Consider the following 16974-nt stretch of genomic DNA (forward strand, 5'->3'; position numbering starts at 1 on the left):
AACTAACTGAAATGGGCCAATTAAATTTATTCATCCAATGTAATTAATTTTAATTAATAGTCAAATTAGCATCAAGTCAATAAATTGACTTTTGACCCATATAATATCCAATGTGACACTTATATAAATTTTTCGTGCTTATAGTAACTTTATGCAATCATTATAATGTAACTATGTAATACTTCTTTTTAATCAAGTTTATTAGTAAGTAGGTAAATTAAGAATATTTCATATACGAAGTAATTATTTCCTAGAGTATTTCTTGCACAATCGCAATTTCTTCCCAACATCATATTAACTTAAGTGACAACAATTCACAACGCATGAATTGCTATAAACACTGATTTTAACAAAATCATACGTATAAGTTACATACAACAAATGAATAAACCTATACAAGCCAGCAAACTAAGCTTACATTTACTGGTAAATAAAGAATACACATATTTACAATTTTGCAGAAAGTTATTAACTTACTGCTATACATGGCCTAATTAGTACTCTGTGGCTTCACCTATCGATCAAGTGCCGAAAAAAATGGTGATTGGGAACCTCTTCTAGGAGTTTGGCGATTATCCCCTGACCTCGACCTAAATGGTGAAGGATCTTGCCTAAGCTCTGATAATCGGATTCGTTCGTTGGTGACCCTATTCTGTAAAGACCAGCATTATACATATCAGTACTGAAATCACAGCAGCAGAAGCTAATAAATACAGTAAGTCGCGATCCTATTGATATACTAGTAATATTTTATCACTTATCATGTTATCAAGATATAGAATAGATGTAAATGGCTAGGTAAGTATATGGACCTTTAATTTTAAATCATCAACTTCTCTCTCCAATGAAATCACTCGAGTTGCGAGCTCCTGGAGAGCTTCTTCAACTGCAGAATGGTTGACTTCAGATGCTGGTTTCCTAACTCCTGCAGCCTATGGATAGAAAACTCAGACATTAGCAACACGATCAAGCCAAATATAAGGCTAGTATTATTATACAGCACAGGCTGAATTTAAGTGTCTACCTTTAGAATGCTTGTATATAGCTCAAATAATGTCTGTGCCAGGTGTAGCTTTTCCTGTTCGATCTCCTGTAAAAAACACACATTTTGTCAGTTGAAGAACCACTTAAAACTACCAGTGCTCACTCTAGCCAGAATCAAACAATTTTGCCTAAACTAACCTTTATTTTTCTCTTTAGTCTTTGTTCCTCGTCAAAAGAAATGTAAGGACTTCTTCCATTGCAAGAACGATAATGAGCCAGTTCTTCCTTTATACGTGTGAGATATGACTCAGCTCTCCGCAATCTACGACAAAGGTCTTCATTTTGGCTTTTCAGCTCATAGTTTTCTTCCTGATACAATTATAGAAAATAATATCTGAGAAATTGTATAAAATTTGACAAAACGCCAGTGCTTTTGTAGGTAACTATGATTTGGGGAGCAAAAGATATAAGTGATCATCCAAATTAGAGATAAGATTAGATACTACCTTGATTTTGGCGTGATGGTGTATACGCTGTTGGATGTTTTGCTGACCTGATAATTTCTTCACCTCCCCTTCAAGCTCCGTTACTCTCTCCATATTATTACGTATCTCCACCTGCAACTTACACAGGAAAAGTAAGTACGGTGTATATTTTTCAACAACTTCAAAAGAGAAATCTGTAAGAGGAGGTATCCTAACCTTTAAAACTTCATTTTCCGAGGCAAGGAACTGCTCTTGCTGGCGGAGTTTTTCTAATGCGTTCTGTGCAGCAACCAACTCAGCCCGTTTACTGTCAATTTCTTCGAGCCATCTAAAATTTAATTCAAAGCATGTCAGTGAGGATGAGTAAAATCATTGATGAGTCTAAATTCCATTAACAGATTTTACCTTTGCCTTTCTTCAATAAACTCATTGAGTTGCTTTTTCAACTTGTTCACCACCTCCTGGTCCTGAGCCAAACAAAAAAAGAAGCCAATGCTTTTTAGGACTAAGGTATCCCTACCAAACAGATCTGTATTAACTCGTTAAAACTTATACTTCACCTGCGGCTGTATATTATCAAGTTGAGCCTTCTCTGCAATCTTTTTAACAGCTTGTTTATCTAGCAGTGTCTGCAATCAGTAAACGGGGGAGCAATCACAATCAGATTTATAAAATTGTGCAAATACACACAAACTAATTAACATCTAAGATACATTCTAAGTGACTCGAATATGTTCCAGGCCAATCACGACCTCCACACACTTACCACATAATTGCTCATATCCATTTTTACTCCTAGTAAATCTCGGATTACATCATGTGTCATACTTTCTGCAGTGGCTAATCTTGCATTTAACGTAAATATCTGGAAGGAAAGTAATTAAATTAGAGAGGAACTGCGCATAATATAATAGATGACATAGTATTCAGAGAAAGGAAAGCAAAAGTCCTAGTGTCAGAATAACCTACTTCTTTCTGTCTACTTAAAGCTAAGGCTTCAAGCTCCTCTATGCGTTGCCTTTCAGCACTAAAGTCCTCATCCTTCTCTGATCTAAGTTGATATCCTAGACCAATGCACTTGAAAGGGGAACCAGAACCCTTTGGTTTGAAAGGAGAACCTGAACCCTTAGCCTTGAAAGGGGAGGCAGATCCCCTCCCTTTGCTGGTATTTTTCTCCAACTTATGGTTGGAAACCTCTTCAGATTTAAGTTGTTCAACCATTGCTTCCAACTCCTTGAACTGCACGTCAGTTTATTAATATAATATAAGAAATGCAAATCAACAAATTGTGCCATCAGGGTCCCAGAGAAGACAGCATGAACTTCAAAACCTTGAGGGATAAAAATAAATAAATAAATAAATAAATAAATAAAAAATAAAAAATTCTAACCTTGTGTTTGTACTCACTAGCCTGTGCTTCTGCATGCAGTGCCAACTCAGTAATATGTGCTTTGCACTTAGCAATCTACAAACAGATAAAAGAACCAAAATCATATTTGGATTAGGTCACAGTTGAAATCTTCAAACAAGAGAAGTAAGATAAGTTATCGGAAAAAACCTCTGTGTCTTTATTATTCAACTCTTTCTCAAGAACTTGTATACGCATTAAGGCTTCTTGGAGATTTCTTGATTTATCATCAAAATGCCTGCAAAGAAAAAAAGATCATCACCACAGTATCAGTAACATGTTGTAGCAATAATTTAATCCAATCAAATACACAACATTTAAATGACATTCAAAAACCTTTTAATGTCAGCATCAGCATTTTCAACATTCAACATCTGGGTTTTTAGAGACTGAAGCTCCAATTCTAGCTCCTCCCTCTGCAACCTTTGCCTTTCAGCTTCTCCTTTTAGTACATCAAGCTGCATAGACAAAAATAATATATGAGATCACAATAAAGTGAGAGTTAACTGAAAAGTAAAAAAAATGTGAAAAGAAAGAAAAGCACCTTGTTTTCCAATACACTGATTGTCGAATCCAACTCTTGAACAGAATTCTCTAAAAGCTGAACCTCTTCTTCTTTCTCTTCAGCATAAATTCTCCTAGATTCAGCTATCTGCATTTGGAAATGGATGAATATTCTCTGCTTCTAGATTAAAAGAAAAATTATATGTACAACACATGCTTATATCAACAGGTACCTGTTGAGCTTCTGCAGCAATGGCTTCATTCTCCTCAGCAAGAGCATTAGCAGTTTCCACCTTTCCTTCCAGATTCTGTTGCTCCTCTTGGAGTTGATCCTTTTCATTGTTTACTTCATTCAAGTTGCTCTTTAAAGATTCAACTAAATCATTCACATGGCCTAGAGTGTTTCCCATTTCAAGTAGTTCATTCTCTAAGCTGTCAATTATGCTCTTTTTCTCGCTCAATTCTCTCTCAAGAGAGCTTCTTGCTGCCTGCATATCCTCAACTTGAGACCTCAACAACAAATTCTCATCAGAGAGCAGGTTTACAGACTGGTTAACCTTATCCAAGTCCATTTCTAATGCAGATACAGTATCTCCTTGTCTCTTCACTTTAGCTTCAAGCATTTGTCCATAGGTGACTGCCCCATCAAGCTCATGTGATCTGGTAGCTAATTCACTTTCTGTAGATTCCAAAGCAGCAGCTAGTTCTTCAATCTCATCCTTTTGATCTTTACTGTTGGCTGCAGACTCTTGCAAAAGACGCAGGTCAAACAGCAATCCATTCAGAACCTCGTCTTTCCTCAGCAATTCTTCTTGCATGGACAAGTTCTCAGATACTAGGTTATTGGCCATAGAGTCTATGAACTCCAACTCCTTTAAAAACCTTGACACCAAATCCAGGTTTTGACAACCATCTTCAGACATTTGATTCAGAATCATCATGATTTTTTCTTCAAGCTGTTTAAGCATCCTGCAACTCTGTAGCTCTGCAGTTTCAAATGAACTGGCACACTTGGCTACCTTAGAACTGGAACAGCTAAGCTCTTCAGTGTTTCTTTGCTCAAGAGACCGAACTTCGTTTCTCAAGATGAGGTTCTCTTCCTGTAGTGCATTCACTTTAGTGGTGTAGCTTTCCAAATCCTGGCTCTTGTTGCACAGTGCCTCAACTGTAGAAGATTGGACACACTGGAAGTCATTAAGCTCTGCCTTTTTCAGATCCAAATCATTTTCAAGGAAGGCAATTTTAGACTCCAAATTAGAAATGCTCTCTAGTAATCTCGAGTTCTCCATCTTGAGTGTATCAATAAATCCCGTAGATGACTTTATATTAGTGTCTTTCTCCTGGATATCCTTACCCAGGATGCAATTTTCACTCTTCAGATCAAGTAATTGGTTTTGCATTGATTCATTTTCTCTTTCCAACATCAATAGGTTGTTTTGAAGATCTTGAGACGAAGATTGCAGTAAAAACATCCCATTCTGCATATTCTCGAAATCATTCTCCCTCAAGGTCAGCTGCTTTCTTAAAGACTTGTTCTCTGCATTGAGTGTTTGTATCTGGCTCAACACTTGTGCCTCACCATACACAGCTTCATCAGCTCTTTTCTGCATTCTAATGGCATCTTTTTCCCTTTCAGACATGAGTTCTTCTCTCAGATCTGCTGTTATCTGGAGGATAACAACCTCTGACATCAAGAAATCAAAAGCAGACTGGAAGTTTGTTTGTTCCTTTTGCATAGAAGCACAATTGACCGCCAAGTCCTGAAGCTTGGAAGTCAATATAAGCTGCTCAACGTCTTTTGAATGCCGTTCAACAGTGTAAAGCTCCTCTTGTTCGGCTAGGGATGCCATCATTTGTGAATTGCTCTGACCCAACTCCATCATCAAACTAGAAAGCTCTGAACTCATGAAGTTCGACCTTTCCAACATTAACTCTTCCTGATGCTGAAGAATTGATAGCTTTTCTTGAAAATGGTCCAGCTTCAAGTTAAGCTCTCTGGTTTCACCTTCTTTCCTTACGATGCGATCAAAGCTGCTCTTAAAGTCAGCCAACAGCTTCTGCTTGAGCATTTGGCAGATTTCAAGCTCCTCTTTTGATTTCAAGTCGTGCTCCCTCAAATCATATACCACAGCATCAGATTCACATATTCTGTGGTGAAGAAGTCCATTTTCTGCGTTCAATGATGTCACTGCCTCTAACAGTACCCCCATATGGCAAAGATGTAACACTGAAAGAGCACAATCCTTCATGAAAATCTGTGACCAAATGTCCTCAAGTGATGAATGCATCACTTGGACAGTATCGTGAAGCTGGGACTTTATACAGTTAAAATCATGGGTTAAAGACATAAACGCCTCCTCAGATGTATTCTGCATTTGAGAAATGATACCCTGCAAGTCCTCAATAAGACTCAAATTTTGTGAAACATCCGTCTCAAGTTGTTTCTCAAGATCTCTACATGTCTGATCATTCAATTCATTGGCAGATTTTAGTCGCTTTACTTCACTAATTAGACTGTCTCTTTCAGTAGTTAGCATGTTGTTCATATTTCTGAGGTCTTCTACTTGAATTTTCACTGTTTCATTTGCTAAAAGCAGTTCATTGATCATTATATCAGCCTCTTCCATTGTGTCCTGAGCTTCTTCAAACTTAGCAAGAAGGCAAGAAGTCTCTACAGTATTTTGAGCAGTAATTGATTTGGCATCTACCAATTGCAGCTCAAGTAACTACAAAAAAGAGTATAAGGGAATTAAGAAGCAAAAATCAGGATGATCAAAAACAGAAATCGTGATGATCAAAAGCACAAAAGCATAACAGATTATGCAAAAAGAATATAACAAAAGAAAAAGAATTCCCGCATTGTTCATAGCAGTTTTTTTTAAAATAATTTTTTTTTTTTTATTATTACTAGATCTAAATGCACGTGATATGAGCTTCATATATTATTTAACAAGTATAACAACTCATATTATATTGAAAACAATAAATTGTAAAAGTGTACACATAAAAGTAGGGGCAGTTCGAGTAATTTAAGTGCACACTAAACACCTCAAGAGTTGTGCTATATGATAGAGATTGTTTTGTTATGAACATGGAGTTTGATCACATGCTATTTTATTTTCAAAGAGTTAAATTTAATATGCAAACATCGAAACAAAATAAGAAAATAAATAAAAAAACAAAGGAAAAAAATCAACCTGAAGCAGGAAAAGAGAATAGCATAAGAAAGAATGAAGACAAATTATTATTATTTTTTAAAAAAATTCTAACCAAATAAAAATTAAAAAAAAAATAAAAAAACTGTCCTCAATCTTATAACTTTGTACATTTTGCACTATGATAACAGTAATTAAGACATGTCCAAGATTTAGGAGTAATAGGAAATGGAAAATGAACAAACAGAACGTAGTAAAGTGACGTGCTTGCCTAATTGGCTCATGTGACAAAAGATAAATGGCGACGGCTTGGTATAAGTTATTCCAGATGTAAAATGCATTTGTCACCAACATATTATCACATTCATCAGAGAAATAAATCGAAAAAAAATACTTACTTCTTTTCTTTGGTGCCAAGAGCTTTTAGCTTCTTGAGCACATCCTTCAACCTTGTGCAATTTATGATCCAGAGCCAAGATTTTACTTTCGCATTTATTTTCAAAGTCAGTGAAAGCTGCTTGCAGGCTAAGCACTCCGGCTTCCACAACTTCTTTGCTTTCACAACCCTTCTTCTCAGACATGTATATCTCTTCTTCTTTAGCAGAGAGGTGAGCCAATAACTCTGCTCTCAGCTGCTGTATTTCAATCTCCTTCTCATAACACTCTTGTTGGTGAGACTCAGTCATGGCCATTGCTGCACCTCTAAGAGACATCAACATACGTTCCATGTCACTGGCTCTACTATTTGCATCCTTTAAACATCGGTTAAGCTGTTCAATTATTGATTCTTTGTCAGAAACCTGCCTGATCATTTTACCAAATTGTTCAGAAATCCAGCCCCTTTTATTTGAAAGGGAAACAGAAGCAAGTTGATCAGAGGCACTTGTAAGAGCATCATGCCCCTCAATAAGAGATTTTTCAATCTCACAGCTTAATGTCTCCCAGTCTTTCACCAGTGATTCCATCTCTATGTTTTTCTCTGCAAGACTTTGACGTAAAGCTTCATTCTCACGTGACATCATGTCTGAAGATTCCTGCAGTTCCTTCAGATTGGTCTCAAATGTATGCAGCTTGCTTTCTGCCTCTTTTTCTTTCAAGTCACTCTCCTGCACACGGTGCTGAAGTACAGAAAGTTCTTCCTGCAAGCAGACAATCACTTCAGCAGTTTCTGCCTCAGCTTGCCGCCGTACTTCATCCATTTCTTCTTCGTTAGATCTCTGAGAAGCATGGTCACTTTGGTACCACGTATTTAAACGTTTGGCCTTGTCTAGAGAAGCTTGCATCCTCTTCAGTTGTAACTGCAAGGGAGAATCTTCAGATTCAGACTGCTTTAAACATGAGAAGGTAGACTCTTGGTCAAGTCTTCGTTCACTTAGTCCAGCAATTTGAAGTTCCTTCTGGTTCAACAGCTCCAAATAATGGCTGTTACGGACTTTAAGATCCTCAATCTCACTGATAGATAAAAGTTGTTGAGACTCAAGTGCTTCAATTACTGACTTAGCTTCGGTTAGATCCCCTTTGGCATCTTCCCACTGCTTCCTTATTAATATCGCTCCCTCTTCTGCCAATTCGACATCTCTAGTTAATGAAGACACTGTCTCCTCCACTTTTCCACGCAAATTCCTCTCTTCTTTCAGAATTATTTTCAGTATATCCAGCTCTAGTTCCAGATTCACTAATTCTTCAGCATATCTTGCCTGATCTCTATCCTTATTGGTACTCTTTTCATCAACTGCATCAATTGCTTGAACTCCAAGACATGGAACTTGCATTTTCTGTGATATGAACAAGATCTAATAAATATTTTTATCACTAAGGAACCAATGATTCGACGAAAGAACAGCATAATAAGCAACAAATTTTATTGGCCAAGCTTCAACTTGTGCAAGCTTTTCTTTCTATATAGACATAGCCATTCATGTATATTTGACCCGGTAATATGTTTATAATACCTTCATTGTACCAGGAATTAGAATTTTATCATGTATTTCTGCTTCTTTATTCTTAAAATAAGCTTGTAAGTCCTTGATTTCTCTGCAGCAAATTAGATACAAGTCAATTGAAACAGTTTAGTTAACTAAAATACAAAAGCTCTGGAAAACCAATCATCCTAGTAAATACCCAGAGAAGCAGTTACCTGGTTAGTTTTGCATTAGTTTCTTGGCAAGACTTAAGCTTGCTTTGGCACTCTTCTAACTCTTTCTTTGTACAAGTTAACTGGAAAAAAAAAAGGATTGAATTTGAAAAAAGAATAAAAAATGAAAATTAAGACTTGAAAGTACTACCAAAATTACAAGCCATTAATATAGCTGGGATATGAAGTTGCTACCTCGGAATGGACACTTTCAGCTTCTTTGCTGTTATTTGGAACTTCCTGCACCACCTGCAATATGGACATTTGTAAGACATTGTAAAATAGTTCTTGCAAACTCCTCAGCCGCAAACTGAAGTTCCCATATTCTAATTGTATTTTGAGGAAAATATCTCAATCAGGCTATATTACTCTGACAGTAATTCACTATTCCAATCAAACATGCTTCTATGTTACCAGCAATCCGACTTAGCAGAAAAACTATTAGAAATTAAAGGAAATAGGCATAACATACTTGAACCAGGTCTCCATGGTTATGCTGCTGGTTAATGTTATCAAGAGAGCGGATAAGCTGTAATAGAAACATGATAAGAATTACTTGACTGTGGAAAAGAAACTGAACAGTAAGGAAAAATATCAATTTTCATATCAATGCACAAACCTGGGCCCGCAGCTCAGATATCTCTTGCAGTAACATATCTCTTTCACCTTCCTCATAAAAGTCTTGAAATCTGAAAATGCATCAAATTACACCAGTTAATTCTGAAACAATGAATAAGGTTTCTATTTTTTCTAGGGGAGGCTAAACCTTCTAAGCTGCTCTAGAAGCCGAATATTCTCCACAGCAAACCGGGTCACTTCTGGGTTCCGATCAACTTTAGCTCGCAACAGTTGAATCTCTTCTGAGAGCGCAGCATTTTCTTCAAGCAGATAAGCATCCACTGGTTTCAAATCACCCACAAGGGACTCCATTCTTTGAATCTTGTCTTCACGGAACTTAAGCATCATTTTACTGCATCTAGCGTCCTCTTCTCTTTGACGAACCTGAAACATAGTATATTAAATGAGTCCACTACCTTGAACTGTATTATTTACAATTTTACACACATGAAAACACAGCAAGTACCAAACGATTCAACTGCTCAATTTCAGCTTCAAGCTTCTTGATGGAACTTTCTGACATCTGCTCCCTTCTCAAGGCTCCAGCAAGCATCAACTCCATGGATTTTAACTATCAAAAACATGAAAATATTATGAGACACTGCTGTGTTTTAAGATTTGCACAGTATAACATGGAGTACATACTTCAAAACTGAAAACATGATATGAAATCCTTGTTCTAGTAACTAAAAACATAAGCCAAATTCACAACAAATTTATTGAGACAAAATATGCCATGATTTAGCTCATTTTGATGATTTAAAAATAAAGTTAAAAAAAAAAAAAAAAATTATTTTCTCGAAGCTTAATAGTTTTTAGAGTTATCCAGAATACCTGTTTGGAAGACAATTGTAGGTTCCCCTTGGATTCACACCCGGGCGACTCTCCAGGCTGTTCGTCTTCTTTTCTACTTCCAATGTCAGTGTTTTCCTGGACTCTCACCATACAGGGATCGAATGTCAAAGCTCGAGAAAGATGTTGACGTTTCAAAGCAGAAAGCTCCTCCTGTTTTAGGACATTGCAACGTCAATTAGCTGTTGAAAGACTCAAAACCAATTTCACAATCTTTATAAGCAACATAATTTACTAAGCATACTTTTAAAAGCCATATTTGGTGATGTAGCATAGCAACATCCCCGGAAGAATCTTCATTCACCACAGCCTAAAACAATATAAACATGTCAAATCAACAGAAAATTTGATAGCTGATATGTGTAAGTGTATGTAACGCTTGTGAGGGAAAGATAACTTACATTGTTTTGAATCAATTTTGCTCTTTGAGCAAATTTTAGTGTGTTAAGTGTTTCAGAAGCGCAGCTGGATAAGACCACATCAATTGAGGTTAAGATGTAGAAGAGTAGTGTTAAAACTTGTTAATATAAGTCACATAACTTCCAAGATCCGTACCAGATAGAAGGGCTTATGTTGGCAATTATCATGGTTTTTGAATTACCACCAAGTGAATCCTACATAACACAACCTCTAAAAGGTGAGGTCTGATACAGGCAAGCATGAAAACAGCTAGTTTTAAAGATGAACTGTAACCTGAAGAAGAAAGGTCAGCCTTGAATCTCTGTAAGGAACATGCCTTGGCTTCCCATGAGCTATATCCACTAGAAGCATTATTACATGACTGCAGAAATATTTTTCATGCACAACATCAATCGTTAATAAAAGGATAATGAAAAGTTAGCGAACAGTTGCAAAGAAAATTCAGCATCTAGTAGATTACCCCAATGTTGACAAGGATTTGTTAATATTTGCAGCTTCTTTCAGTCGTTCACCTTCAGCGCCAGATGATTTTTGCCTGCAAAGGGAAGTCATGGTATCAACATGACATCACCAATCCAAAGGAAGTACTGGGAAAAGCAAATATGCCAGGAATGAAATCTCTTAAAGTTCAGGTGTTACCTTTCTGAACCAGCCAGATCGACAAGATTAAGTCTAGCAAATCGTAGGTTAGTTGTTGAATCCCTCTCCCACTTACTCTCGATTACACATGTGAATACACTGTGAGACCTGCTGCTCTCTCTATTCATATTAGTTGCAGCAACTTTCCTATTTGAGGAACCCTATTGCCAAGCATTCCAGGATTCAGACACAAGTAAACGTATAGAACAAGAAGCCAACAGGGGCAGAACTGATCGCATAGTAAGTTTGCTAGTGATAAAAGCTTAGTAAGTCAACAAGCAATAAGAATGAAACCTGGATCAGGAGTCTCAGGATATCGCCTACAGTGTGAACCTCAAATTCCGAAAGATTTTCTACATACACACCATTGTTAACATCTTCACGAAGCTGTTTCGATTATGTAACAGACCATTAGTAGAGTTATTGCCATTCATGAATATTAAGGACTGGATGTTATTAAGTTGTGAAGCTTACAAGCAAATTTGTTGATGATGGATCAAGGAGATCTGTAATCTGCTCATTATAAATCTCTAAGAAAGAGCACCTGCAGCTGTACTTCAATTTCTCATCACTTCGGCTTTCCTCTTCCTGAGATATCAGAACATATGGAAGATATTCTTAGCTCACATGAGGTCCAATAATTTGTTGATCAGCCAACATTGTTGAAGAAAAATAATACTTACTGCTCTGATTCTAGCAAACAAGAATTCAAATATTCTTGGTGTCATTCCACGATGTGGACTAGGTGTGAATTCAACACCATCCATTTCCCCAAGCATTGTGTAAGTTTTTCCACTTCCAGTCTAACACAGGAGAGATGGCCATTGATTAGATCAGTATAGTAAGGGATATTATGACCATCTTAGCTATCCCTTATGTGAATAAACATTTGCAAAAACAATAATGAAGTACATTCTTACATGACGGTGGGATCAATAGCCACATATAACTTATCAACATAGGATACAAGAAAAATTATACTATTTTACACATAAAAGACCACAATATGTATAAATTTCAAAATTATATTGATGCCTTTTTCCTCAAATTTATCATATGGATGTCGTATATGCAAAACTGTATACCAGCTAATCAAAATAGTGAAGTGCTTTTCAACACCAAAATCAGAAAATCACATATACTAAGATTAGTCTTTTCACATTTTAATTAACATGCAGAACAAAACAAACAAAAGATGAATTACCTGTCCGTAGGCAAACATGCAGCTGTTATATCCAGACAAACAATTCTCTACCATTGGCAAGCCAGCCATCCTAAAAAGCATCTCCTGCAATCAGCATATAATATCAGAAACATTTTCAGACTTAAAAACATAAGGTTGCGAAAGATAATCAGATTTTGACTATACCTGATCTACTGTTTCACATGCTACATGATCAAATGTAAATCGAGTTTCTGGCTGCCCAATCCAAGTAATGCTCTGTGCACTCTCCTGTCTCACGCATCTATTGTATCCTTGTGTATTTTTCTCAACACTGTTGAGGGGTCGAACCCTTAATATAACCTAAACATTGCACCATATTACAAAAAAAGAACTCCAGAATTCAACTTTTAACAACCACTGAAGTATGCTAAAATTGTTTCCAAGTACGAGTTATTGGAGTTAACTAACCAAACATCGGATATAACAACTAAATGTACCTGTACATTGTGATCCATCCAAAACGACGGATCCTCTTTGAGATCAAAATGTGGAACATCAGCACTATCAACAACACATTGCTGAGCACCAGACACCGAAAACCTCCTAGACAACGCGGGATAATTCCCAACACGAACACTGCTATTTCCAGGATGCCGTTGGCTACTCATTGGTGCAGCATACCCAGGGTTCGGAGGCTTACTCACACTCTTAGTTGGTGTAGTCTGAGTAGTAGTAGAAGTACTATCAGAACATCCACTATAATTCCTCCCATTAGCATTAGCTCCATTAACCCTAGGTGTCAAATTCAATGAACCTCCATTTCTACCAGATTGTCCCAATCCCAAATAACTACTCATCTCAGACCTACCATCATCAACCACACCCGAAAACCCGAACCTCTTCCTTCCTAAAGTCCCAAACCCTTGCCTCTCCGGGGTCCGAAGAGGTTCTGAGGTTTTAACCTTTGATTTCACAGGTGTTCTCTCAAATTTACTCTTAACAACACTCACTTCTTGGTCTAAATTAACTAGTGGAGCTCTACTAGCATCTAAATTGCTTAAATTAACAGATGGGTCATTAGGGTTTATAGGTACATTCTCAATTTCTTCATTCTTTTTGGGATTACGACGCGATAACTTGAAATCCCGCATCATCCTATTTCAATTCAGCATTAACATTCATCAATTTCACACAAATTACATCAAATCATCAACAAAATCAAACTCTCACAACTATAATTCATCAAAAAAAAAAGAAAACAAAAAATAATTACCTGACTGACGAATTAAGAAACAAAATATGCAACGGACGAAACCCTGAAATTGTTTTCTAAAATGTGGCTCAAATTCAGCTGCTTATTTCCCCAAATTTTGAATAAAATCCTTAAAAAAAATCGATGAAAATTTTGAAAAAATTAAAGGGTATTTTCCCTAAAATTTGAATTAATCAATCAAACATGATTTTGAAATTGTTAATCTAATTTCTCTCTCCTCACTTACTCACTGAGTTTCTCTCTCTTCCTCACTCCGACATTTTTAGTTCACTCTGAAGTTTGAACTTGAAGACAATGAAGAGAGTGAAAATTGAATTTTGGATTTGAAAATTGAGGGTTGAGATTTTTTGGATTTGAAAATAGGTTGTAGATTGGACGGTGAGGATTGGGTTCGCGGTTCAAATAATTTAAATTTGCCTTAATTACCCTTTTAGAAAAAGGACAAAAAGAAATAAAAAAACTAAAAAGTGGGAAAATATAGTTTGTTGAGTTCCGTAAGATCGTAATAAGTTGGTTTCAAGATATGTAACAACGGCTATGGAATTTGAATTTTTGTAATTATTGATGAGTTTCTTTGGATTGGGACCTTCCTTTGACTTTTGAGGTTTGACCTTAATAAATCTTGGTTGGTTGGGTTATCCTTAGGGCTATTCAGCCCAATATATTGGGCTAGATTGGATCGATTTTTTTAGAGAATTAGAGTGGCCTTATTCATAATTTAGCTGGGGTTGTTATGAGGTGTCAATTCGGATGTTCGAGTCGGGTTCGATGTAGTTAGGTAAGTCTGATTTTAAACTTGAGTCATACTAAGTACTAAATAATTGTGTCTATGCGAGTCGAAATATGAATAATTATAGGGTTATTCGTAGGGATGAGCAAAAATTCCGGGTACCCGGAATTGGAACCGGAACCGGTTAGGAACCGGCGGGTCCGGAACCGAAATTGGACACGGTGGTTCCAATTATGGGTAATAAATTAAGAACCTGCTAACCAATTCCAATTCTCATTCTCAACTTTTTGGAACCAGAACCGGTTGGGTACCCGGTTTCCTAATATATGCTAAACTAAATAAATTTTAAATAATAAAAATATGTTGAATGTATCTAATTTGTAAATTAAAAAAGTATTATTAATACCTAACATATGTACAAATAGCTTAATGCATATATAAATATAAGTATTAAACGCTAAAAATGAACCTAACTAAAATAAGAATTATAATTTGTATTATATTTTAACAATTACATACATAAGTGGGTACCCGGTGGTTCCAATACCAATTCCTAAATTTAAGGACCCGGTTGAACCAATTCCAATTCCGGATCCGAATTTTAGGACCCGGTTCCAACCAATTCCAAGTCCGGGTCCTAAAATTTTGACTGGGTACCCGGTTTGCTCACCCCTAGTTTTTCGTGAACAATTCGAGTTCAGCTCGGTCAAAGCTTGACTCGCAAAGTTTCAAGCTTGGCTCGCGTTCGAATAAACTTAAATGAACACAGGTTGAGCTTACCATATTTCGAACTCAACTTGCCCGATTAGCCCCTAACTGGGGGCATTTGATAACACAACTAAACGAGAATACTACTATATTAAATTAGAATAAGAAAATAATTACACCGATCTACGAATGATTTTGGTATGTAAATCATTATCTAATGCCTTATTAAGGTGCTTATTAGCAAGAACCCTGTAAAAATATCCCAACATTGTAAAGGAAAAAGGATTCATTTTAGTTATTTAATGCATAATTTTTAACTAATAAAAACAAGTCTAGTCCAAAACCTAATAGGATTTTGGACATTAGACCTGAGAATTATATTGTTTAATCCGGAGTTAGGAACAGTTTTCTTCGTTTAGTCTATCAGTTTAAGTAGTCCGATCCATTTTTCTGATCTAGTCTAGTTTTTTAATTAGCATATATCCTTAATTGAGACTAGCTAGTGCACTAGCTCTATGTTTTTTTGTTTTTTTTTTTTTTTTTTGACAACAGCGTGTATTTTCTTGTTACCCCTTAGATTTTAAGCATCAATACTACAAAAGTGTCTAGTTAGTGCATATGTTAAATACAATTTTTTGTATGTGGCTAGGGTGTTACTTGTATTCTGGGGTTACTTGTAGGGTGTTACTTGTATTCTGGGGTTACTTGTAGGATGTTACTGATTTTGATCGGGTGTTACTTATTTGGTATGGGGGTTTGGTCTGAGGTTACTTGTAGGGGTTACTCAGAATACAAGTAACTCATACAAGTAACCCCAAAATACAAGTAATAATACCTATAAGTATCTCATACAAGTAACCCAAAGTACAAGTAACCCAAAATACAAGTAACACTTACAAGTAACCCCTGATAAAACCAGTGACACCCTACAACTAACCCTTGCCACACCATGTGGCCCGCCGCACGGAAAAACCTCTATATACTAAAAGTTAAAACATAAAGGTTACATGTTAAAGTCTTGAAACTATGTTGTATATAAAGTACTTTCTTTTCTTAATAATTGAAGGAACTCTAATATCTATCATTATTACTTTAAGACTATGCCCTCGATTAATTGAAAATTGAAATGAATTTTAGCAAAATTAAATTTTGATCTTGTATCCTCTAAGATCAATCATATTCAATATTTGAAAAAAGTCAAAGTACACAGCAAAAATTGACAAATAAACACCAGCGAATCCTTGATGTATTGCAAAGGGTCATTCCAAGACCATTTCATCAACATGAAAAGACCATGTTGATCATGTGATTTCCAGACTTCACCTTCAATAATAAAATAAAAATAAAAATAAATGACGGACTTCTTACCACTAGATCAAGGTAAAGGCTTTGGCTAATTCAATTACTAGTTCAACTTATTACCACTAAGGCCCCGTTCTTTTAAATCACTCTGCTTTGTTGAAATCTGCTCTACTCTGCTATAAACCACTCTCCTCTGCAGTGTGTAGAAGCCATGCCCTGCTCTGCTATGTTGAAATCTGCTCTACCCCTACTCTCTCCAGAAGCTCAAAAGAACCAGACCAAAGCCAAAGTCACTAAAATCTTATATTGATTATTACTTGATACATAGTAAAATCTCACTATCCATCCAACATTCGCTTTAATCACACCTTCTTGATCTTACTCTACATTTCATTCCCATACGAAATAAGATGCAAATTATACGGATATGGTAGCTAGAAATGAAATGTACATATCACGTCCCGTATCAAGTAACAATCTTTTGACGCTATCATTTTACATGGGCGTAAGACCCTGTTCACTTCACCTTAAAAAAATAATATTAAGTAAAAATGATTTCAATTTAGTAAAAGTAATTTCAGTTTAGTAAAAATAAGT

At 36.1% G+C, this 16974-nt stretch overlaps 1 protein-coding gene across 1 annotated transcript; it reads right to left on the reverse strand.

Annotated features, from left to right (window-relative positions):
- Nucleotides 1–276: 276 nt before the first annotated feature.
- LOC145558791 (kinesin-like protein KIN-12D) lies at nt 277–14028 on the reverse strand. The gene is made up of 37 exons (XM_081620125.1): nt 13638–14028; nt 12862–13519; nt 12569–12724; nt 12404–12487; nt 11883–12002; nt 11674–11787; nt 11494–11586; nt 11200–11360; nt 11021–11095; nt 10834–10921; nt 10696–10754; nt 10542–10605; nt 10385–10450; nt 10123–10293; nt 9755–9859; nt 9437–9672; nt 9290–9359; nt 9143–9199; nt 8866–8919; nt 8674–8753; nt 8489–8570; nt 6935–8311; nt 3615–6107; nt 3422–3529; nt 3214–3335; nt 3028–3115; nt 2860–2934; nt 2439–2708; nt 2236–2334; nt 2030–2098; nt 1875–1936; nt 1686–1797; nt 1491–1601; nt 1183–1353; nt 1025–1090; nt 813–932; nt 277–652 (listed from the first exon to the last, which is right to left on the reverse strand). Exons 2-37 carry the CDS (start codon nt 13516–13518, stop codon nt 515–517), a joined length of 8073 nt encoding a protein of 2690 aa, XP_081476251.1. The 5' UTR covers nt 13519; nt 13638–14028; the 3' UTR covers nt 277–514.
- Nucleotides 14029–16974: the final 2946 nt, after the last annotated feature.

The sequence above is a fragment of the Chenopodium album genome, chromosome 9 (genome assembly GCF_948465745.1).
Source record: "Chenopodium album chromosome 9, dcCheAlbu1.1, whole genome shotgun sequence".
Classification (NCBI taxonomy): domain Eukaryota; kingdom Viridiplantae; phylum Streptophyta; class Magnoliopsida; order Caryophyllales; family Amaranthaceae; genus Chenopodium; species Chenopodium album.

Excerpts from the sequence above, each read along its gene's own strand:
- LOC145558791 (XM_081620125.1), bottom strand. The coding sequence starts at position 13,518 with ATGATGCGGGATTTCAAGTTATCGCGTCGTAATCCCAAAAAGAATGAA. Across the intron at positions 10,606-10,695 it reads AACATAAGCCCTTCTATCTG|CTGCGCTTCTGAAACACTTA; the intron begins GTACGGATCTTG and ends GGTCTTATCCAG. Across the intron at positions 653-812 it reads TTGATGATTTAAAATTAAAG|AATAGGGTCACCAACGAACG; the intron begins GTCCATATACTT and ends TGGTCTTTACAG.